The sequence below is a fragment of the Schistocerca gregaria genome, chromosome 8, assembly GCF_023897955.1.
Source record: "Schistocerca gregaria isolate iqSchGreg1 chromosome 8, iqSchGreg1.2, whole genome shotgun sequence".
Taxonomy (NCBI): domain Eukaryota; kingdom Metazoa; phylum Arthropoda; class Insecta; order Orthoptera; family Acrididae; genus Schistocerca; species Schistocerca gregaria.
The window spans coordinates 255,728,504-255,754,268 of record NC_064927.1 but is presented as its reverse complement, the minus strand read 5'-3'; the positions used below and the strand labels follow the sequence as shown (position 1 = coordinate 255,754,268).

Genomic DNA, 25,765 nt, shown 5'->3' with positions numbered 1-25,765 from the left:
AGATGCATGGTGATTACATTATTCTAAAATATGTGTGTAAGTAGATACATACCTGGAACTGTGGAGTATGCAATCTGGAAACCTGTGTCGCTGCTTTCATTATCTGAATGAAAGTGAATCATAACAGTGCTTCCTGGTGACATTAGAGGCTCTGGTTCTGATGAATTGCAGAATTCAGCAAATATTGGATCACGTTCAGAAAGTCCATCATAGAACTAAATGTGAAAGAACACACTTTAAAATTCTCCAAAATTGTCACTTTTTATACTATGTAGAAAGAAAATTAAAATACATAATATGAGAGGTACAAATTTCAGGGATTGAATAGCTTCCATTTAACATTCACATCACAGATACATACACTAACCCAATGAAGTGTTTTGTTTATATTTCATGACGTAAAATACATCTGCATGTCTCTTTACATCAGCAACTCAGGATCAGAATCTAAGTTACCAATTACTATTGACAATGCCACTAGAACATTTTTCTTAATACCATTAAAACAATATAACAAGGGTAGGACAAAAGAAAAATATTATATTACATGAATTACAATCCACAGCTCTCACATATTAATGCCAGGAGGATTATGTGATTTAAAAAAAAAAAAAAAAAAAAAAAAATAAAAAAAAAATAAAAAAAAGGCACTCCATCTTCAGTGGACCATCCAACCACTGTGTCATCCTCACTGAAGATGTGTATAGGAGGGGTGTGTGGTCAGCACACTGCTCTTCCGGTCACTCTGATGGTTTTCTCTGACTGGAGCGGCTATTATTTGGTCGAGTAGCTCGTCAATTGGCATCACGAGGATGAGTACACCCTGAAAAATGGCAACAGGGCATTGCGGCCTGGATGGTCACCCATCCAAATGCCAGCCACACCCAACAGCAATTAACTTTGGTAACCTGACGGGAATCAGTGTACCCACTGCGGCAAGGCTGTTGCCACATGATCAAAGGATGGCCTCCATCTCCACTTGCCCCTGCTCTGCACTCACATTCACCCCTGCCCCCATTACCCCAGCTTCACTCACCCATACCCTTCTATCAACAGTCTCCCTCCTCCTCTGTTTTATCTGACCATTCCAGTTCAGTCCAACACATCACCGTGTGCTGTACACAACTTTGACAAAGTAAGTTCCCATGCATCTACCATCTATCCCTCCTTCATATATATCCTGGACATCTCCTATCACTCCATCCCAACAGTCAGCTCCCCCCCCCCCCTCGCCACCCTCCCTTGAGTTGCATGCCTGTCTTCTTCCCTCAGTTCACCCACCACAGTCTCTGACCGCAGATAAGTTGCAGAGCTAGCTAAATGTAGTCCCTTGGAATTGTGTAGTGGCAAGGGTGTATGTGTGTATGTGGTAACGCTACAGGAGGATTCATTTGAAAGCTAGCAACACTGTCATTCATCTTTATGTGCCCATCGGTTGCTAAGTACCTCTGAAATCGCACTGGTGGATATACTTACTGACTTAACTACAACTGTTGGTTGTGGGAATTATTGCAATGAAAAATTTTTGGAATCTTTAAATACATTCTCTCAATTAAACTTCAGTTTTCCTATTCCGAATCCCATGATACTTTTCTTGATGCTGACCTAATCCTCAGTAAGGCTCAGCTACACCCTTCTGTTCACGTTAAACATACTAACACACAATATTACTTACATTGTGATAGTTGTTGTTCTTTCCATGTCAAATGTTCCCTCCCATACAGGCTTGGCATTTGAGGCTCTTAAGAGCAATACACCACCATTCTCACCCCAGCCTTCATTGGAAATAATTACCCCACAATCCTAGTAAAAACGCAGATTTTTCAGGCCATCATATTCAATCCTTGTTCTGACGATCCCTTCAAAAAACAACTTAGAACATTTGTCATTCAGTATTATGCTGGAAATCCTGTCCTTTAATGAGATCCATTCTGTCCAACATTTTGCCCACCACATCTAGTATAGCTATTGGGTGGTCCTCTATTTCTCAATCTCCAAAACATTCTAGTCAGACCCTACACTCCTTCTGCACCCATTTCCCTACCCTATGACTCCTGTCCCTGTGACCGTACCCACTGCTAGACCTGCCATATGTACCCTCCTACCAACACTTATCCAGGCCTATAACTGACAACATATACACTAACAAAGGGAGAGCCACCTGTAAAATGACATGTCATGTGCAATCTTTTATGTAAACATTCAGCCTTTCATATTGGTATGATTACCACCAAGACATCAGCAGGATGAACAGACATAGATATAGTATATACTACCAATACACAATACCCTTTTTCATAACATGGTCTAAAACACTTTCTCAGAACTCTGCAGGTGGGAACTGGCATTACAACATGCCCTTGTTTCTCATCGCCCAGCAGGCCTTAATTTACCTTAAATTATTTGGTCTCAGTTATTGTTCTCAGTAACTACTCCTTTCATTTCCTACAGATTTTATTTTCTGACTTGTCTACTTTTCCAACCCTCCACCTCTACATGAAAAATGCACTTAGCTTTCCCCTGTTATAAATTCTAGCAGGATGTTTTGTCAATAATCTCTGTCTTGCTAATCACCCTATCTCCCACTTTAAGCTCTCAGGTTTTCAAAACTTGATCAGTGCTGTTCCCAATGATCTGTCTTTCCTTCTCATACTGTCCAGTAGTCTGGTAAGTCTCCCCTGATCCGAGGTTCTGGGCGACTTTCTCAAACTCTCCCTACTTCTTAAACCTCACCAGTCCTTTTCCTTCATCCCTCTTCCATCCCCTTCAAACGTTCTGCTAATACAAGGAGCCACTGGCTCCAAAAGGTTGCATATCTACTTAACCATTATATATGTTTTCCTCTGCTGCCGCTCAGGGATTAGTAGCTTTATCTATCCTATTACAATGTACACATAAATGTAGATAGACAAAAGAAGCAATTCATTATTCTAATAATACATCATGTGTGTGTGTGTGTGTGTGTGTGTGTGTGTAAGCTCCTCTCATAGTAAAAGAAATAGATAATTTTAAAATATAAGAAACTGAGGGAGTAAAGGTAACAACCAAACAACCATACAGTTGAGGCATTGAGCTGTTTAGAAGCACATAAATTAAATTCAACATATTGCTGAGCTTACTGATAAATCCTTCTTCAAAGGTAAGAAAATATACATACATTAACACACATATACCTGCATGGCTACAATATACCAGCCATCACTCTAACTCTATTGGATTGAGAACAATCCCTCATCCTAGCTGAACTGTACTGATGGCACACTGTAGTTGGCTAGGACAACACAGTTGTATAGGTGTATATGTGTGTGATTGTGTGTGTGTGTGTGTGTGTGTGTGTGTGTGTGTGTGTGTGTTTGTGTGTATACATGTGTGTGTGTGTGTTTGTGTGTGTGTGTGTGTGTGTGTTTTACTGCGTCCACTATACATATTTCACGGAGGTGTTCCCTTTATTATAATTCTAATAACAACAATTAATTTAAAACAGTACCCTGAGAAAATCGAAAGAGCAGGTGGTGTGATTCTCCATTCGAAGTGAGAAGAAATGAAACTGGATTCGTTTACTACGAGGAGCCCTGATAATCCAGGCACAGTCTCTGTTCTGTGGGTAGTTCCCCGGTGAGCCCGGAGACTGCAGACTGCCATGCGATTGTGCTATAATAATTCCACCACACTCTGGAAAATGGAAGGTTTCACAGTAACATGAAAAGTTATCTTCATAAAGTAAGTTCAAATGCACAAACATATGAATCACTAAGAATAAAATGTTAACCAAATGGAAATATATTATATAATTTTGTGGCAAACAATATCCACAACATTTGTTAAACATGCTTAGTAATCTTACAGTCAACTAGTGTCTTTGGGGCCAGTCAAACATATCTTATGTTGATCACCAAAGACTCTTAAGAGAAACGCCACCAATACAGAGTCTTGGTATCAGAAGGTTAATTGTTAATATTATACCTCAAAGGCAAATAGCAGGAGATTGGTTTTGGTGCTGAACAGCACTTCACAAGATATGGTGGCTTCTCAATGGGGCACAATTCATCACAGAAACATATGAGATCTGTTATTAGCCCTGTGTTATTTCTTAAATATAATGTCAGCATAATAATCATCAGGCATTCATCACACTGATGGCAAAGGCCTACTCTAGATTTTCCCGTGCATTATGGTCTTCAGCTATCTGCATCCATGCTGCTCCTGTGTGTCTTCTATTTGTCACCAACCCATCTCCCATTAGATTGTCATTTTGACATTTTCATATCCCGTGGACAACTTTCTTGGTCCATATATCATCCATTCACTTGGCAACTTGTCCCAACCACATCCACATAATTTTTTTATCACACTCATAATTATGTCCTCCAGTCCAATCTGTCTCATGCCCATTTGGTTTTTTTTCTGTCCATTCTAGTAGTTCTTCAAATGTATCTCTCCATCACTTACTGAGCAATTCTTCCATTTATTAATGGTCTTCATTATTGTCTCACTGCCCCATGTTGAAATTGGTAATTACGCTGATTGTAAATTATGTTTTTTTTAAAAAAAACACTATTTAGTATACCAAAAGTACTCCACAGTATATTTACTCTTCTATTATAATTTTTATTGGCACTGTCTTCAAATGTTCTAGACACTGTTTCTATGCTGTCACTGTTAACATGTATTATTTTTGTTTCATCTTATTATATTTCTTTCTTAGTATCCTTACTGTGGGAGTTCCTACATTTGTTGTTGAAATTTGTGTGGAACAGAGGCAAGCAGTTCAATCTCGATCTCCTTGCCTGACTCCTCTTTCAATCTTCAATTCCTCACTACCCTCATTAAGCTTAATGTAAACTGTTGCACTGAAATAGTCTGCAAATAACAAGAAAGTCACGGTCAAACTTCAGAGCTCATTTCTGACACATAAAAGAAGTATGTTATATGAAGATGCATCCAGAGAAACTTCATTTCCACATTACAGCTTATTTTCTACGATTCTTAGTAGAACATTAACTGTGGGAAACACAAGGAGAGAGAACATACCAAACCCACCACATGATTTTTTTTTTTTTTTTTTTTTTTTTACATTAAATGTTTAGAATGACCTCCATTGGCATTGATAGATGCATCGACTCCCATGTCACTGAATCCCAGATGTTCTTATGTACTGCTGGAGTAATATGTATCGTTCTGCTTTGCAGCCTACCACAGTAAAAGGCAATAAGATTCTCTACATCTTGCACCACAGTTTGGACACAAGAGCTTTCAAACACTCATAATAAATAAAGAAACTATTTGGTTTCAGTTTGAAGAAAGTGAAGCTCAGTAATTTGTGCATCTCCTCCTACTCACATGTCTCAGAAATTGTTATTTACAAACCAAAGGGCATTAACACTGAAATGATGAGAAGCTACATTCTGTAGAGTATACACTTATCTCATATATAAAGCCACACTTGAGGAAATCAGATATGTCACTCTCTAAGAAAGCAATATTAATTAATGCAGTGAAAGTGAGTAACAAAAGAATATGAGGTCATGTTACAAAAAATGAAAGCCAAAACATACAGGGCATTTCAGAAGTGATGTTCAATATTCAGAGATATGACAAGAATGATCATTCGAAACAAAAACGCCCAGTAAACATGGGCTCTAAAACACATACCTTGAGAGCCATGAGCAATTCTCGATCTTTGATTCTGTGAAACAAAAATCTTCTACTGCACGCTCTTTGCTTTCCATATTTTGTAAAGTGGTAGTATGGCCCGAAACAAGAAAAAATTTCTGGTAAACATGGGATCTAAAATGCATACCTTAAATGTTATGAGCATTGCTTCTCCAGTTAGAGTTGTGTTTCAAAGTAGCAAAGATGAACAAGGGCTCATAGCTCTTAAGGTATGCTATTTAGAGTGCGTGTTTACTATACATTTTTTTCTCATTCTGATCCATACTACCACTTCCCAAAATATGGAAAGCAAAGAGCTTGCAGTAGAGGAGGTTTGTCTGACAGAATCAAAGATCAAGAGTTGCTCATAGCTGTTAAGGTATGTATTTCAAAGGCATGTTTACTTGACATTTTTGTTTCGAATGATCATTCCTGGAATATCCCTGAATGTTGTGCATCACTTCTGAAATACTGTGTATAAATAAAGTTTTTGATGGTAATGCACCTTAACAGCAGCACGAGACTTCAAATCAGCCCATACAGTTTGATTGTGAAAATTTACTATCTGGTCCCATGTAAATGATGCCTCATCCATGTAAAGCACAGCTGCACTAAACTATGGGTTCACACATTGTTAAATGAGTCATGCATGTAACCACACACAAAAATTATATGCTTATAATGCTTGTACACATTATTACTATACACAATATTACTTGCTGCAGCTATTTATCTTAGAGTGGCAGTAAGGTTGTCATCAAATGTGTGACGAATTGTGTCCCCCAGTTATAGAGTCCTTGTCCACCCACACTTCCCCTAACTGCAAGTAGCAGACTGAAGCATCCCATGATCCCTAAGATAAATTGCTTGAAATGTACTCCAGTTTGTCATCTTCATTCTGGTAACCTCTCCTAGTACAAACAGTGTACAGAAAGACCAGTACTGTATTTTATGTTATACAGCAATTAAACTTTAGTAGAAATCAAGTCATGATTAACACCAGCAAACTGCAATGTTCCCACCAAGTCCACAGTGATCACTTAAATACTTGATGCTATGTGTATGTAATGCAACGTCATTGACATTTACATCTACATGGGTCACATATCAGCATAAGTAATGACTTGGGTTTACCTTTGGTGAAACACAACCTAAAACATCATGTAACCAGGTAGACATTTTGAGCTTCTCATGCAAGAAACAGGTTCATCTGTTCCTTCCCACAGTTAACTGACAATGAAGAAATGTAAAGAATTACTTATAACAGAGAAATACTGTGTTTCATACTAAAAACAAAGATTCCAAGACTTACCAAGCGGGAAAGCGCCGGCAGACAGGCACATGAACAAAACACACAAACACACACACAGAATTACGAGCTTTCGCAACTGGCAGTTGCTTCGTCAGGAAAGAGGGAAGGAGAGGGAAAAATGAAAGGATGTGGGTTTTAAGGGAGAGGGTAAGGAGTCATTCCAATCCCGGGAGCGGAAAGACTTCCCTTAGGGGAAAAAAAGGACAGGTGTACACTCGCACACACACACACACACACACACACACACACACACACACACACACACACACACACACACACACACACACATCCATCCGCCCGGGCGGATGGATGTATGTGTGTGTGTGTGTGTGTGTGTGTGTGTGTGTGTGCGCGAGTGTACACCTCTCCCTTTTTTCCCCTAAGGGAAGTCTTTCCGCTCCCGGGATTGGAATGACTCCTTACCCTCTCCCTTAAAACCCACATCCTTTCATTTTTCCCTCTCCTTCCCTCTTTCCTGACGAAGCAACTGCCAGTTGCGAAAGCTCGTAATTCTGTGTGTGTGTTTGTGTGTTTTGTTCATGTGCCTGTCTTCCGGCGCTTTCCCGCTTGGTAAGTCTTGGAATCTTTGTTTTTAGTATGTTTTTCCCATGTGGAAGTTTCTTTCTATTTTATTTACATCATAAATACTGTGTTTCCATACACAAGACCGCACTACATACTGCCTTCTTCTACGTGTGAGTTATGTGTCCTAAAAGTCAGGTCGTACCTTTTTGTTACATTCTGTATATTCTTTAGATACTAACATAAGTTGAATAAATGCTTTATTTCTCATGGACTGTTCATGTAGAATCTGTGTCACAAGCATTCTTAAAATTTATGAATTGTTCACAAAATGAAAATTCATTCCTATCACGAAATGTACTACAATTGTATTCACAGTTTGCTAATGGTCAGTTTTCCTATACCTACTTGCAAAATCCTTTACCTGATTGAATGGGTTTTTTGTATGCACTTTTAGTTAATTTTAGTGAGTATCTTGTAAATTGTGGCGAGGAGGGCAATGGGTTTATAGTTCTTTGTCTTTTCTGCAAGCATAGTGACATACAGTATTCCATTATTGACTTAAAGTGTGATGCAGATCACATACTCTAAGATGTTACAGTGTGGTTCACTGTTTACTCATTCTTCATAACTGCAAATAATACTAGTTTCATTCAATTCTGCAAAAATCACAATAATCCACATGATATTAAGACGGTAAGAAATATGGCGACAGTAGGATTGTGTCATGCCATAAAGCTCCAGAAGCAGTCAAAATTAAGTAGTTCCTCATGTAGGAAGTGTAATAAACGAGTAGCAAAAGGAATTCGGTGCAAAGCATGTAACTTCTGGCTGCATTAGAAATGCGCCAAAGTGTGTCTAAAATTTGTAAGTGAGGATATACAGTGGACATGCTCTGAGTGTTTAAGTGATGAACAGTTGCGACTGACTTCTGCCGTAAGTACAAAAGATGAAATTATTCATATCCTGCAAAACTATATAAACTCATTAAAAGCAGAATTGTCATTGCTACAGGAAGAAAATAATGTGCTGAAAAGACAAAAGATTGTGTTTGTAAAAAAACTGAAGAATTAGAAGAAAATAGGACCAAATCCTCACACCTGCAGAGTGATACATATGAACAAAATGACTCAGTTCCAATCTCAGTACAAACTTGTTTAGACACAAAAAAACAAAAATAAATATAAGTGGACAAATGCTAAAAATGACAAAAATGAAAAGAGGTGCGATCTTAATGGTAAAACAACTAAAGTCATAGAAGAAAATAGGCCCAAATCCTCACACTCGCGGAGTGATACACATTGTCAAAACAACTCAATTGTCATTACAGTAGAAAATGCTTTAGATAGAAAAAACAAAAACAAATATAAGTGGACAAGTGATACAAATGCCGAAAATGAAACGAAACATCCTCTGAGTACTGCAAATGATATTGTTGTTGTGGTCTTCAGTCCTGAGGCTGGTTTGATGCAGCTCTCCATGCTACTCTGTCCTGTGCAAGCCTCTTCATCTCCCAGTACCTACTGCAACCTACATCCTTCTGAATCTGCTTAGTGTATTCATCTCTTGGTCTCCCTCTACGATTTTTACCCTCCACACTGCCCTCCAATGCTAAATTTGGGATCCCTTGTTGACTCAAAACATGTCCTACCAACCGATCCCTTCTTCTAGTCAAGTTCTGCCACAAACTTCTCTTCTCCCCAATCCTATTCAATACCTCCTCATTAGTTACGTGATCTATCCACCTTATCTTCAGCATTCTTCTGTTGCACCACATTTCGAAAGCTTCTATTCTCTTCTTGTCCAAACTATTTATCGTCCATGTTTCACTTCCATACATGGCTACACTCCATACAAATGCTTTCAGATAGGACTTCCTGGCACTTAAATCTATACTCAATGTTAACAAATTTCTCTTCTTCAGAAACGTTTTCCTTGCCATTGCCAGTCTACATTTTATATCATCTCTACTTCGACCATCATGTTATTTTGCTCCCCAAATAGCAAAACTCGTTTACTACTTTAAGTGTCTCATTTCCTAATCTAATTCCCTCAGCATCACCCGATTTAATTTGACTACGTTCCATTATCCTAGTTTTGCTTTTGTTGATGTTCATCTTATATCCTCCTTTGAAGACATTGTCCATTCCGTTCAACTGCTCTTCCAGGTCCTTTGCTGTCTCTGACAGAATTACAATGTCATCGGCGAACCTCAAAGTTTTTACTTCATCTCCATGAATTTTAATACCTACTCCGAATTTTTCTTTTGTTTCCTTTACTGTTTGCTCAATATACAGATTAAATAATATCGGGGAGAGGCTACAAACCTGCCTCACTCCTTTCCCAACCACTGCTTCCCCTTCATGCCCCTCGACTCTTATGACTGCCATCTGGTTTCTGTACAAATTGTAAATAGCCTTTCGCTCCCTGTATTTTACCCCTGCCACCTTCAGAATTTGAGAGAGAGTATTCCAGTCAACATTGTCAAAAGCTTTCTCCAAGTCTACAAATGCTAGAAATGTAGGTTTGCCTTTTCTTAATCTTTCTTCTAAGATACGTCGTAAGGTCAGTATTGCCCCACGTGTTCCAACATTTCTACGGAATCCAAACTGATCCTCCCCGAGGTCCGCATCTACCAGTTTTTCCATTCATCTGTAAAGAATTTGCGTTAGTATTTTGCATCTGTGACTTATTAAACTGATAGTTTGGTAATTTTCACATCTGTCAGCACCTGCTTTCTTTGGGATTGGAATTATTATATTCTTCTTGAAGTCTGTGGGTATTTCGACTGTCTCATACATTTTGCTCACCAGCTGGTAGAGTTTTGTCATGACTGGCTCTCCCAAGGCTGTCAGTAGTTCTAATGGAATGTTGTCTACTCCCGGGGCCTCGTTTTGACTCAGATCTTTCAGTGCTCTATCAAACTCTTCACGCAGTATCTTATTTCCCATTTCGTCTTCATCTACATCCTCTTCCATTTGTCCTCAAGTACATCGCCCTTGTATAAACCCTCTATATACTCCCACCTTTCTGCCTTCCCTTCTTTGCTTAGAACTGGGTTGCCATCTGAGCTCTTGATATTCATACAAGTGGTTCTCTTCTCTCCAAAGGTCTCTTTAATTTTCCTGTAGGCAGTATCTATCTTACGCCTAGTGAGATAAGCTTCTACATCCTTACATTTATCCTCTAGCAGCAAATGATAATGAGTTTTTAATAATAGGCGACTCCATGTTAAAAAACATCATAGTTCCATTTTAACTATAAAATAGACGTTTGCCCTGGAATCAGGACTAAGCAGTTACAAAACAATTTTAGCAGTGTCCTAATATCAGCAGCAAGCCATACTAAGATATGTGATAGAAATCCCTAAGGTGTATTTATTCACGTTGGAATGAACTGTCTACGAAACTGCAGTGAAGAAGAAATCATCAACAACACGAGAAATCTAATAGGAACTGACAGAAATGTCGACAAAATCTCTAGAATTATAATCAGTGCCAAAACCTCTGTTATGGTAAAAAAAATGTGGAAGATGAGCTTTTTTCTCTGCCTCGAGTTTCGAACGCGGCAATTTCACACATTATCCAACGAAGTAAATACAAATTCCTTATAGTTCATCTTCGAATGTATCAGCATTTCAATGTACTACGAAAATCCGACTAGTAAGTCTGTTTAGGAAGTTTGTCAATATGGCCAACTCTACGTTCTGAATTTTTTGCTACCTGTGATAAGAGATGTTTGCTAATAGGAACTTTTATGAATTGTGAATCACATGCAGTATTCTCTTCACCACAAGAATAATACGAATATAAACATTTTGCCATGTGTTGTTTTGTGTTTGTTGCTATCACATTTAAATCCTGTCTGCCTAATGAACTACGAAACTAGAGTGAGACAATAGCAACCGCGGAAGAATATACATATCATGTCATTTTTATATTCATATTATTCTTATGCCTAATAGTGATACAGACAGAAATGAAGCACGGCAATTGACTAGATTTTTAAATTTAAGATAATTCTAATTGCTGTGCATAATGTAATGTACTAAGGAGGTACCTGCAAAGGTTTTCAAACGGAGAAAAATTTTCGTTAAACTCTCATTCAGAACATCTCCTATCATACGCACTCTATTATTTGGTTCTTGTTGATTATTATCAAAGAAAGCAGCAGTGTAAGTAACAACAAATAGCACTCTCTTGCCATTGTTTCGCTAATGAGAGATTTCCTCTCTCTCTTTTTTTAATTGTAAGCGGCGGTAGCGCACACGAAAGAAAGCCATGCCGCAAGCGGAAACAGGTTGTAAACACTCATTATCAGAATGCGACAAACAATGCATGACACAGTACAGCAACGCATTTTCAGCTTAGAGTGACATAAACACCTATAACAAAGAGAACGGGTCTCATCAGATCAAAGAAAAATAAGCAATCAATTCAAACCATACAAAGCATGTGAAAAAGGAAGCGTAACCGTATAAATACGGGAGCACCTGATGCACAGCAATGGCTACCTGGTAAAGCTTAACTGTTAAACTTACGATTCGAACCAAACTACTGTGCTGTATCGTCATTCATTCGACCTAAATTGTGTCTCATATTACAATGGACCAACTTTGTTTTGATTTGGAGGTGCGGCCTAAAACTTTTATCTCTCCTTGAATTCTGAGTCTCAAATTTCAGGTGCGGCTTAGATTCAAGTGCGGCTTAGATTCGAGTAAATACGGTAGTTGTATATTCATAAGAAATAATATAAACTTTGTAAATATAAAATTCCCTGTTGAAGTAGTGAAGGAAAAAGATGTAGAGCTATCAGGAATTGAGATAGTAGACATTAAACTAGCTGTTATTTCTTTATACAGAGCTCCAACTGGTGACATAAATACTCTCCTAAAAAGTTTGGAATATTCACTTAACAGACTAACACAAAGAAACAGAAGAGTTATTCCATGTGGGGATTTTAATATTGACTTTGCAAAAGACACCAACGAAATAATGAATTACTGAATCTCTTGCAAACCTTTAACATGAAATCCACCATAGAAACAGCAACTCATATCACAAAGACTTCACATACCACGAATGATGAGATATTTGTAAATGTAAAATTGAAGTATACAATAGAAAAGCTAAACACAGGCTTTGGGGATCACACAGCTCAAAAACTAGTATGGAAACCAAGCTGCAGCTTAAATCCTGCCTAACAACCACCTGTAGAAACTACAGTAATGAAAATGAAAATATGAATCATTTTCTCCATTATTGAGCAAAGAAAGTTGGGAAGAAATTTTTAACTGTGAACACACAGGTGGAAAACATAAGAACTTTATTAACAATTTTTCCTACTATTCTGAACTGTGCTTCCCTCCAATCCAGAGGAAAACGTACACATGGAAAACAAAATATAAATGATTTACTCTTGGGATTTTAGTATCTTCAAACAAAAAAAAAATTACTGCACAGATTGTCCAAACAACTCACATCAGCAGATTTTGACTCTTATTACAAAAGCTATAAAAAGCTATTCAAAAATGTTGTAAAACAAGCAAAAATAATGGCAAATGACACATACATAAAAAATTTTCACCAATAAGATGAAAGCCGTATGGAATATTGTCAGGAAAGAAACTGCAGCAGAACAGATAGACTTGCATACCATTAACTGCCTAATGGAGAACTCAACTGTGATAACTGAACCTACAAAAATTGCAAATAAATTTAATTCCTACTTTACACAGATAGCTGAACATCTTATAAGTCAAAATTTACAGTGTACTCCAATAAACCAATCCAGATGTACTATAAATAACAAATATATTTTTCTATACCCCACTAATGAAAAGGAAATACTTAATATAATGAAAGAACTGAAGCCCAAATTCTGCTTTGGTACTGACAATATCCCTGACTAAATCTTGAAGAAATGTGCTCCCCTCATAGCCAGGCCGCTTGTCAACATCTGTAACTGGTCTCTATCAGAAGAGGTGTTCCCAGAAAAATTGAAGATAGCAAAATTAAAACCTCTGTTCAAGAAATGGATAAAAACAGAAGTATCAAACTACAGGCTAATCTTACTATTATCTGGTTTTTCCAAAATAATTGAAAAAATCTTTTATAAAAGACTAATCAGTTTCATAAAAAAAAAATTATTTCTCAAATACTCAACATGGATTTCGAAAATCTAAATCTACTGAGACAGCTATCTTTGCATTCCTAAATGAATCCTTAAATGCAATAGACAATAAAGAACATATCTCAGCCATATTTCAAGACCTCTCCAAGGCATTTGATGTCATCAATCACAACATCTTGCTTCAGAAACGTGAATCTGTAGGTATTAGGGGTCCAGCATATGAATGGATAAAATTATATCTCCAAAACAGAGAGCTAGAAGTTGAGCTTATTATCCAAGAAGGGAACAAGATAAAGTCGTACTGCTCAGAAAGGCAGAGCATCAAGTATCGTGTACCACAAGGCTCTATTCTAGGACCAGTTATGTTTCTGCTCTTTGTAAATGACTTTGAACCAACTACCCCATGCCATAATTAAATAAAATTTGTGGATGACACAAATGTGATATTAAAGGGAATGACCAAAGAAAAATTACTACATGAGATTAAAAATTGTACCACCCACATTACAGACTGGTTTTCTGGAAACAACTTAGTAATAAACACAGAAAAAAGTTACAAAGCATATACACACAGTGCAAAATAAATGTCCACTAGCACCAGACATAGAGTTGTTTACTAGAACCATCAAAAATGTAAGCTCTACAAAATTTCTTGGGATATGGATCCAAGAAGATCTAAGATGGGTCCAACACACAAAATACATTACAAATAAATTAAATATCATTTTCTATACTATCAAAATTCTTTCTGATTGCACATCAAAACAAACACTAACAGATGTATACTTCACCCAGGCAGAATCCTTACTGTGATATGGCATACTCTTCTAGGGAAACGCATCTGCTAGCGAAAGTTGTTTCATTTGCCAAAAGAGAATTGTGAGAGCCCTAGAAAATGCTGCATTAAGAAGCTCATGCAAACCCTTATTCAAGAAACTACATATCCTTCCACTACCATGTCTGTATATTTTACAAGTAATCATATTTGTAAGGAGAATCTTAGAAAATAGCAATAATCTTATGTCAACCAACCAGAGTATCCACCTGTATAATACAAGGAGAAAGCAGGACACACATGTTAAACATGCGCACACAACACTAAAACAGAATGGACCACTGCAAACAGGAAACAGACTATACAGTAAGCTACCTACAAACATTAAAACTATAAAAGACACTTCAAAATTTAAAACTGCCACCCATAAATATTTATTGCAAAAATGTGATTATAGTATAGATGAATATCACAAAACATAAAAATTTATTGCCAAGGTTAAATACAATGTATGGAAGCTGAGCCTTCAGTTGTGATAATATTAAACCTAAATCAATGTAAATATTATTGTATGATTTAAAACATGTATTGTAAATCAGAATCACTTGTCCAATATCATATTGTTTATATTGTACAACAAATGATCAAAAGGACCAATAAAAATGTAATGTAATGATTATGTATAGCAACTAACAAATACACCAAACTACTCCATACTTCAGGTGTTCACATAGACAATAAGCTGAATTAAAAACACTCCATTCCCTAGACAGATACAATTATCAGTAACAACATTTTCCAGAAGAAATCCCATCCTGGAGATAATGCTACTCATAATCAACTTTGGCTATTTTCATTCTGTGTGTTATGATGACGGGCCAACACTAAAATTTTGAAAAAAAAAATCCAAAGTAAAATAAAAATGTGAGACTTATTTATGGTGTACATCATAGAGTAAACAGCCTTTTCAAACAACTAGCAATTGTAACAACAAAATCACAATACACATATTCTCTCATGTGATTTGGTGCAAACAACTCCTCTTAATACAAAAGAAATATACTCTGGTTTCATTTCAATACAAAATAAATATAAAAGAAATGTGTATGAGGTAGAGTGAACAAGGTTTATAGGAAGACAATGAAAGGAGATATCCACTGTAGACTAGGGGAACTACCATTGGTACTGAAGGGTGTGTGCTAGTATTAAAATTTCCAGTTGTCCATCAAGCAATATTACATGAGTAAAGAATAGTACATCTGTATTTAAACATAACCTATGGAATTGCTTCTACAGTGGCCTCTACTCTTCACATGAATTCTTTGGCAAATGTAACTACAATCTAGCAGTTGTCATCATGTTCATACAAAAGCTGTAATTAATACTGTAGGCCAATCTTTAAGATAGTGTTGAAGTGTTCACAATCAGTATGATTTATGATCACATAAACTTGAATCATGATGACCCATTATGATGTAAATGGGAAATATTAAGTTCCTCAGTAACCTTTATTAATATTATTCTTATTATTGTAACATTCATCATTTACATCTTTTGTAACATTTATACTGAGTCATTCTCCATTCCTGATCGAATACCCCTTCACATTACGGATTAACACAATACCTACACAGTAACATAAAGATCAAAAATATGTAGCTAACAATGGCGTTGATCTCCTCACAGAATGTAATGCATGGAGCACAAGGTTTTGAAACAGTACAGTGAACTACACCTCAAAAAATGAGCAAGATGGACATGGCTTTTAAATGGCTCTCTAACCTCATTTAGAGAAGTGCCTGACTGGTGTGTCATTTCCATCTCAGAAACAATTCACACATAAAGTAAAACATAAAATAGGCAAGAACACTTTCACTTTACAGTGAAATGATATTGTGGCCCTCCTACCGAGAATATACAATTGCAAGAACAAAAGCGGCTCTAAAAAGTCAGTATGATGGCAATAAAATGTTAAATGGAAAGAAAATGTACTAAGACTATTGTAAAGAATTTGTTTTTGATGTTGATCTCTTAAAATTCAATAAAATGCCAAGCCAGTGTTTTTACACTTAGTTTGAAATCTGATACTGCAGGTCATCAAAAGAAGAAGCAGATTTTTTGAAACGAAAAAAATTAATAAACAGCATTATCAGATATTCCATAGTGCTCTATTTCCAGTAGTGAAGTTTGTGAAGTGTTGCCTGACAGCTGTGTGAGAAACCCTTGTTTAGTACAAGTGAACTACTCACAAGATCCTTGAAGTCAGTTTTTCAATTATTTTGCTAGTAATGTTTGGTTGAGTTTATGTGTGATGTGCTTCTCAGAAGTGACTGCAGTGGTGAGTAAGTAGCACCTGATTTCTTACTGGTTGAAAGAGCCACTGTTGAGCACTGCTCATCCAAAGGGAGAAGCAAAGGTAAATACCATAAAAAAAGTAAGATAACTTCTATGGATGTCGTGTAACACTGAACTGGGAATCAGTGTTTGATGAAAACAAGAGTGGATGCCTTCCTGATGTAATCATTAGAACAATACGAAAGAAGTCTGCAGACCAACACGATTGACACTGAAAGTATTTTTTAAAAATGGGATAATATATCACAATTTTTTAATTAAACAGACTGTAGAATATATTCATGAGTATTAACCATGAAGCCATAGGATTTTGTTATAAATTGAATATATTACAAAAATGGTCACTGGAATCTTGATGCTGAGCCTTTGGAAAGGTGGCAAAATCAAGCAGAATCTTTCAATATGTACTACATCTCCACTGCTGGGAATAGTTCCTGACAGATTACAATATTTCTGTTCGTATACACTATGTGGTCAAAAGTATCCAGAAACCCCCAAAAAATACATTGTTCATATCAGGTGCATTCTGCTGCCACCTACTGCCAGGTACTCCGTATCAGTGACCTAAATTGTCATTAGACATCATGAGAGAGCAGAATTGGGTGCTCTGTGGAACTCACAGACTTCGAACATGGTCAGGTGATTGGGTGTCACTTGTGTCATACATCTGTATGCCAGATTTCCACACTCCTAAACATCCCTAGGTCCACTGTTCCTGATGTGATGGTGAAATGGAAATGTGAAAGGACAGGCATAGCACAAAAGTGTACAGGCCGACCTCATCTGTTGACTGACAGAGACTGCCAACAGTTGAAGAGGGTCATAATGTGTAATAGGCAGACATCTATACAGACCATCACACAGTAATTCCAAACTTCATCAGGATCCATTGCAAGTAGTATGACAGTTAGGCAGGAAGTGAGAAAACTTGGATTTCATGGTTGAGCAGCTGCTCATAAGCCACATATCATAAATGCTTGGTGCAAGGAGCATAAAAATTGGACGATTGAAAAGTGGAAAAACGTTGTGTGTAGTGACGAATCATGATACACAATGTGGAAATCCGATGGCAGGGTGTGGGTATGGTGAATGCCCAGTGAACGTCGTCTGCTAGAGTGTGTAGTGCCAACAGTAAAATTCGGAAGCTGTGGTGTTATGGTGTGGTCTTGTTTTTCACGGAGGGGCTTGCACCCCTTCTTGTTTTGCATGGCATTATCGCAGCACAGGCCTGTGCTGATGTTTTCAGCACCTTCTTGCTTCCCAATGTTGAAGAGCAATTCGAGGATGGCGACTGCATCTTTCAACATGATCGAGCACCTGTTCATAATACACAACCCGTGGCAGAGTGGTTACATGACAATAACATCCCTGTAATTGACTGGCCGGCATAGAGTTGTGAGCTGAATACTATAGGTCATTTTCAGCCAGGTGTCGGGATACTTTTGATCACATAGTGAATATTACAGTATTCCAGACCATTCTTGCACCTACAATGCATTGCATTCCAGAAGAGTGTGAAGAGAAAAGATAAAAGTGTAAATTTGATGTAATTCAAGAGGTTACAGGAAGTGATTTGTAGCATGTGCATGCTCAGACACACACACACACACACACACACACACACACACACACACACACACATTTGCGCGCACACGAAATGGAGAGTCAGCTTGTAATTGGGTAGATATTACTACTGTGGTCTCCCAATGTCTTATCTTGTTCTTGATATATGTGAATGCCATTCACGTTATCAAACAGCAAGCACACTTATTACTTTATGCATAAAGATGATACAGCTATCATAACTAATCCTAACATACACTGATGAGCTAAAACATATGACCATTATTAACATTATGACATTATGTTGGTTCACCAGAATGCAATTCAGCAGTGATTCTGTGTGCCACAGATTCAACAAGTACTTGATAGGTTTCTAGAGGTTTGTGTCACGAAATGCCTACACACAGGTCACACATTTCCCAAAATTTGCAGGTGGTTGGTTTGTGGGCATGGAGCTGGCACCAAATAGCATCCCAGATAGGTTTTATCGGATTCAGATAAGGCAAATTTGATGGCAAACACATCAACATGGGTTCACTATCATGCTCATCAAATCATTGCAGCACAATTCTGGCCTTTTGACATGGACAGTTATCCTGCTGAAAGATGCCATTACCGTTGAGGAAGACATCAAGCATAAGGGATTACTGGTGGCTCCTAATAATGTTCATATAGTCCACAGTTTTTATATTGCCTTCGATTACTACTGCAGACCCTATGGAAGCCCAAGTGTGTGTCCCCCATAACATAATACTGCTCCCACCAGCCTGTGTCCATGGTGCACTGCATATTTTGAGCAGCTGTTCACCTGTATGATGGCATATCTGGACACGACCATCAACCTGTTTCAACAATAAACAGGATTAATCTGACCAATCGACATGATCCCACTGATCTGCAGTGAAATCTTGATGATCCCATGCCCCCTGTAATCATAACTGACAATGTTGTTGGGTCAACATGGAAACACCTAGGGGGCCTTTGCGGTGGAACACCATGTTCCACTCTGTACACAGAACTGGAACCTCCAAAACACTTGTACCTGCACCAGCACTGTACTCTTTTATCAGATCTGCTACAGATCGCCACCTATCCTGCTTTAGAGAGCAAGTAAGCCTACAATCCATATGTTCTATGATGAGGTATGGACATCCAATTTCTAGTCACCTAATCATGGTTTCGGCATTCTTCAACCACTTTCTGCAGTTGTTCACGAAAGTTGTGCACAGCCAACCATGTTGCTCCCAGGCACTGACATGCTTGCTCCCAGGCAATGGGCCACAACAATCTGGCTTCAGTCACAGTTGCTTAAGTCAGTAGATTTCCACATTTGTGCCACTTATCATCATTAGAATGATTCCCCACCCGTCTCTGCTCTGATCATATACTTCTCTTACCCCATCATTTGCCCTCCGCACCACCAGACAACATACAGTATCGTGGTGGGCAGTGGTCATAACGTTTTGGCTCATCAGTGTATATGATACAAATATTATAATTAATCCTATTAACCAAAAGAAAGTGGCAACACTGTTCTTGTCAGAAAGGGTCCTCCTGGATACCATGAAGAGCATAGAGTGCAGCCAGCTGCAGGTGGTTGCTCATGTTGGTACCAATGATGTGTGTCACTTTGGATCAGAAGAGACCCGCTAGTTTTGAGTGGTTAACAGATGTGGTAAAGGCTGCTAGTCTTGCTTGCAAGACGAAAGAAGAGCTGACTATTTGCAGCATAGTCAACAGGACTGGTTTGCCGAGTGCAGGTTCTGAATCAGAGGCTCAGATGGTTTTGCGACCGTGTAGGCTGCAGAGTCCTCAACTTGCGCCAAAGGGTGGTTGGGTTTCGGGTTCCTCTGAATAGGTCAGATGTCCTCTATATGCAAGAGGCAGATACACGAGTAGCAGGGGCTGTGTGGTGTGGACTGTGCTGCTTTTTAGGTTAGAAGGTCTTGGGAAAACACAATAAGGTCTCATTCACAAAGGGTGCAGGCCGAACACAGCAAGAGCATAGATAAAGGAACCATTGGTATAACAGCTGTAAACTGTCATTGCTGTGTTGGGAAAGTACCAGAGCTCCAAGCACTAATAGAAAGCACTAATGTTCACAACATTATAGGTGCTGAAAGCTGGCTACAGTCGGAGATAAGTGTAGCCAAAATTTTTGCATAGAATCTAATGGTGTTCCGAAAGGATAAGCTAGACACAATCGGCGGTGGTGTGTTTGTTGCTGTTGGAAGTAGTTTATCTTGTCACAAAATTGAAGTAGATAGTTTCTGTGAGTTAATACGGACAGAGGTCATTGTTGACAACTGGAATAAAATAATAATTGGATCCTTTCACAAACCCCCAATTCAGATGATATAGTTGCTGAAAGGTTAAAGGAAAACTTGAGTTTGATTTCAAACATGTACTCGACTCATACAATTATAATTGGTGGTGACTTTAATTTAACCTAAATATGTTGGCGAAAATACATGTTTAATTCTGGAGGTGACCATAAAACATCATCAGAAATTGTGCTAAATGCATTTTCTGAATATTATTTTGAGCAGTTAGTTCATGAACCCACGTGAATAGTAAACGGTTGTGAAAACACATTTGACCTCTTAACAACAAATAATACTGAGTTAATAACGAGCATCACAACCAACACAGGGATTAGTGAACACAGGGTTGTCGTAGTGAGACTGAATATTGTAATCCCCAAATCTTCCAAAAATAAATGAGAAATATACCTCTTCAAAATATCAGATAAAAATTCACTAGACGCCTTCCGGAGAGACAATCTCCACTCATCCCATGTTAATAATATAAGTGTAGACCAGATGTGGCTTGAATTCAAAGACATAGTATCAGCAGCAATTGAGAGATTTATACCAAATGAATTAACAAACAACAGTCTTGAAACCTGGCAGAAAATCCAAAGAGATTCTCCTCGTATGTGAAGTATGTTAGCGGCAAGAAACCAGCAATGCCTTCTCTGCATGATAGCAATGGAGATACTATCGAAGACAATGCTGCCAAAGCAGAGTTACTAAACACAGCTTTTGAAATGCCTTCACGAAAGAAGATGAAGTAAATAATTCAGAATTTGAATACAGAACAGCTGCCAACATGAGTAACATAGAAGGAAATATCCTCGGAATAGTGAAGAAACTTAAATCACTTTATAAAAGTCTGGTCCAGATTGTATACCAATTAGGTTCCTTTCAGAGTATAATGATGCATTAGCTCCATACTTAACAACCATATACAACCGTTCACTCGATGAAAGATCTGTACCCAAAGACTGGAAAGTTGCACAGGTCACACCAATATTCAAGAAAGATAGTACGAGTAATCCACTAAATTACAGGCCCATATCATTAATGTCAAAATGCAGCAGGATTCTGGAACATATACTGTGTTTTAAGATTATGAATTACCTTCAAGAAAACAGTCTGTTTACACACAGTCAACATGATTTTAGAAAACACCGATCTTGTGAAATAAAACTAGTTCTTTATCTGCATGAAGTTTGGTGTGCTATTGACAAGGGATTTCAGATAAATTTTGTATTTATGGATTTCCGGAAGGCTTTTGACACTGTACTACACAAGTGAAATTGTGTGCTTATGGAACATCGTCTCATTTATGTGACTGGATTTGTGATTTCCTATCAGAGAGGTCACTGTTCGTAGTAACTCATGGAAAGTCATCAAGTAAACCAGAAGTGATTTCTGGCATTCTCCAAGGTAGTGTTATAGGCCGTTTGCTGTTCCTTTTCTAAATAAATGTGTGGGAGTCAATCTGAGCAGCCGTCTTAGGCTATTTGCAGATGACGCTATCGTTTATCAACTAATAAAGTCATCAGAAGATCAAAACAAATTGCAAAATGATTTAGAAAAGATATCAGACTAAATTATTTCTTTAGGAATACTTCTACATGATGAATTTTTAATTAAAAGCTAGTGGTGCATGTAGTGTACCCTAAATAGCGAAAAGTGTGAGGTCATCCACATGGGTGCTAAAAGGAATTCATTAAACTTCAGTTACACGATAAATCAGTCAAATCTAAAGGTAATAAATTCAACAAAATACCTAGTAATTACAATCACGAACGACTTAAATTGGAATGAACACACAAGAAATGTTGTGGGAAGGCTAACCAAAGACTGCATTTTATTGGAAGGACTCTTAGAAAATGTAACAGATCTACTACGGAGATGGCCTATACCATGCTTGTTTGTCCTCTTTTAGAATACCGCTGCGCAGTGTTGGATCCTAACCAGATAGGCCTGTGGAGCACATCGAAAAAGTACACACGGCAGCACGTTTTGTATTACTGAGAAATATGGGAGAGTCACTGAAATGATACAAGATTTGAGCTGGACATCATTAACAGAAAGGCATTTTTTGTTGCAAGGGAATCTTCTCTTGAAATTCCAGTCACCAACTTTCTCCTCCGAATGCAGAAATATTTTGTTGACACTGACCTACATACGGAGGAACAATCACCACAATAAAATAAGGGAAATCAGAGCTCGTACAGAAAGACACAGGTGTTTATTCTTTCCATGTGCTATACAAGATTGTAATAATAGAGAATTGTGAAGGTGGTTCGATGATCCCTCTGCCAGGCACTTATACGTGATTTGAAGAGCATCCATGTAGATGTAGATGTTGAAACCTTTTTCTCCTGGAATGGACTAGCACTTAACTTTATGGAGGTGGAAAAAGAGAGAGAGAGAGAGAGAGAGAGAGAGAGAGAGAGAGAGAGAGAGAGAGAGCACCAGAATATTAAGTTCTGCTCAGCAACTGAAATAATCCAAGGACAAACAAAGAATGGAGAATGTCAAGAAAGGTCAGTAAATCGACCTTAATGTTCCACATTTTTGCTTACATACTGATGAAAATTTGAAACTGAAGAAACATCTTTCTGAACTTCTACAGTTTCTCCACTTCACATCATTTTACTCTCTGAAACAAATAACTTGGTATGCAACTGCTTTTTACATTTTTCATCCCATGTTTTACATTGAAAAATTATAAAGTGAGTCAAACACCAAGTATTTACAGCAAAAATGCAAGAAGTTAATTCATAGGCAATTCCAAGAAATTTTAATTACATCTTCATAGTCCATATATAGTACCACTGAAAACTGTCATAATAATCTGGCTAAATTTGTTAGCAGTAGTGATGGTCACAAGCACAATGCTAGTGAGGAAAACAAGATTGTAATCAGTATTCTTTGTAACAGCAACCTGTGGTGTACTTATGACAGAATATGCTGTCACTAAAATATTTATCACTCAAAAATATACTTGCCTGAAAAAATAATTTTTTTTTAAATTTGAAATTATTTCTTTAGGACTACTTCTTTTGTTACATGATGAGTTTTTAATTAAAAACTAGTGGTGTATCTAGTGTATAAGATCAGAATGTTCACCATCAAAGTGTCTTAAATGTAGTAAAACATTTTTTAAGGCTCTATTTCTTTATATTTTCAATTGCATTTCGCACTATGTACTAAGCATAACTTTGCAGCATTCTATATAACTATACAACAAAAATGTCTGCAAAAAGATATTTCTTACCAGGCTGCACGGAATTCCATGTTAATGAGAATCCCTCCCTGTTCACGCTGCCATCAGAGCGAAACCATAAATACAGGGCATTATGAGTAGAAATCAGATGCCCACCTCCAGGAGGTGTATCACCACAGAAACGGCCAATAAGCTGGTCTCCTGCAGACCTCCCATCATGTACCTATCAAAATCCAGATCTCTTTATGGTAAAGCTTCTCTTGGTCCTTTTAAATATCAAAACAAAGCTGGACATACTTGAATTACTTTCAAATTGCAGGAAACACACAACAGTGGCTACTAGTAGACATTGAAATAAATCAATGGAGAAAATTGAAATTTTCTGCCAGATTGGGACTTGAATCTGGACATACCTGAAAGAACAGATTATATACACTAAAGCGCCAAAGAAACTGGTATAGTCATGCACATTCAAACACAGAGATCTCTAAACAGGCAGAATATGGTGCTGCAGTTGGCAATGCCTATATAAGACAAAAAGTGTCTGGAGCAGTTGTTAGATGAGTTACTGCTGAAGACTTAAGTGAATTTGAACATGATGTTACAGTCGGTGACCAAGTGATGAAACACAGCATCTCCGAGGTAGCTATGAAGTGGGGATTTCCCGTATGACCATTTCACAAGTGTACGATGAATATCAGGAATCTGGTGAAACATCCAATCTCTGACATTGCTATGGCTGGAAAAAGATCTTGCAAGAACGGGACCAACAATGACCAAAGAGAATTGCTCAACGTGACAGAAGTGTAACCCTTCTGCAAATTGCTGGAGATTTCAATGCTGGGCCATCAGAAAGTGTTTGCATGCAAACCATACCATGAACCATCATTGATATGGGCTTTAAGAGCTGAAGGCCCACTTTGTACCATTCATGACTGCACGATACATCTAGATATGACTCTGACAGACAGTATGTAAGCTCTGATCACTTGCATTGAATCATGTCCATTGTGCATTCTAACTGACTTGGGCAATTCCAGCAGGACAATGTGATACCCCACATTTCCAGAATTGTTACAGAGTGGCTCCAGGAACACTCTTCTGAATTTAAACACTTCCGCTGCCCACCAAACTCCCCAGACATGAACATTATTGAGCACATCTGGGCTGCCTTGTGATGTGCTGTTCAGAAGAGATCTCCGTCCCCTTGTACACTTACAGATTTATGAACAGTCCTGCAGGATTAATGGTGTCAACTCCCTCCAGCACTACATTCACATTATTTGAGTCCATGCCATATGTGTTGTGGCATTTCAGGGGCCCTACATGATATTAGGCAGGTGTACCAGTTTCTTCGGCTCTTCAGTATATATAGCATTAAATAAAAAAATCATGCATGTTTAGGATGATCCTCACTATATTTGAGACTCAACATTTTTAAAAACAGCTATAATCTGTGTGGAAATGTTTCAACTGTTTTAGGAGTAGCCCAGCATCAGGAGCCTTACACTAGCATGACCAATTTGTGATTTTTGCACATGTAGGAGTCCTGATGATGGACTGGTTCTCAATATGAATAGAATGACAAATAATCTGAACACAGCTCAAAGGAGACAGGAAAACATGGTTTTATAACTAGCAACAAGCCAGGCAAAAAAGGTATGGGACACACAAATAAGGAAAAGTTTTATTTTTGCAAATAATGTACAAGTTGACAACACGTGGCAGTCCTCTTTCACTTCTACTGACTCAACTACTATAAATAATTTCCTAATTTGAATCCTGGACATGTGTATTTTTTCTTTCCAAAAGGTATACAGGCTTACAAATAAAACAAGAAAAATATTCGGTCTCCATCAATAGTTAATATTGAACCTGTGCTCTGCAAACCTAACACAAGAAGAAATAGTGCTGTGTCCCTTTGCTTTGAA

The 25,765-nt window shown here is 37.8% G+C and overlaps 1 protein-coding gene across 1 annotated transcript in view; it reads right to left on the bottom strand.

The window, feature by feature from the left end:
- The window catches only part of LOC126285435 (cubilin-like), a 780,558-nt gene that overhangs the window by 620,728 nt on the left and 134,065 nt on the right, over positions 1 to 25,765 (bottom strand). The window contains exons 15-17 of the mRNA XM_049984824.1: positions 23,886 to 24,057; positions 3,488 to 3,672; positions 53 to 215 (exon numbers count right to left, since the gene is read on the bottom strand). Coding sequence (XP_049840781.1) covers positions 53 to 215; positions 3,488 to 3,672; positions 23,886 to 24,057 — 520 coding nt within the window. The remainder of the gene's footprint in view (positions 1 to 52; positions 216 to 3,487; positions 3,673 to 23,885; positions 24,058 to 25,765) is intronic.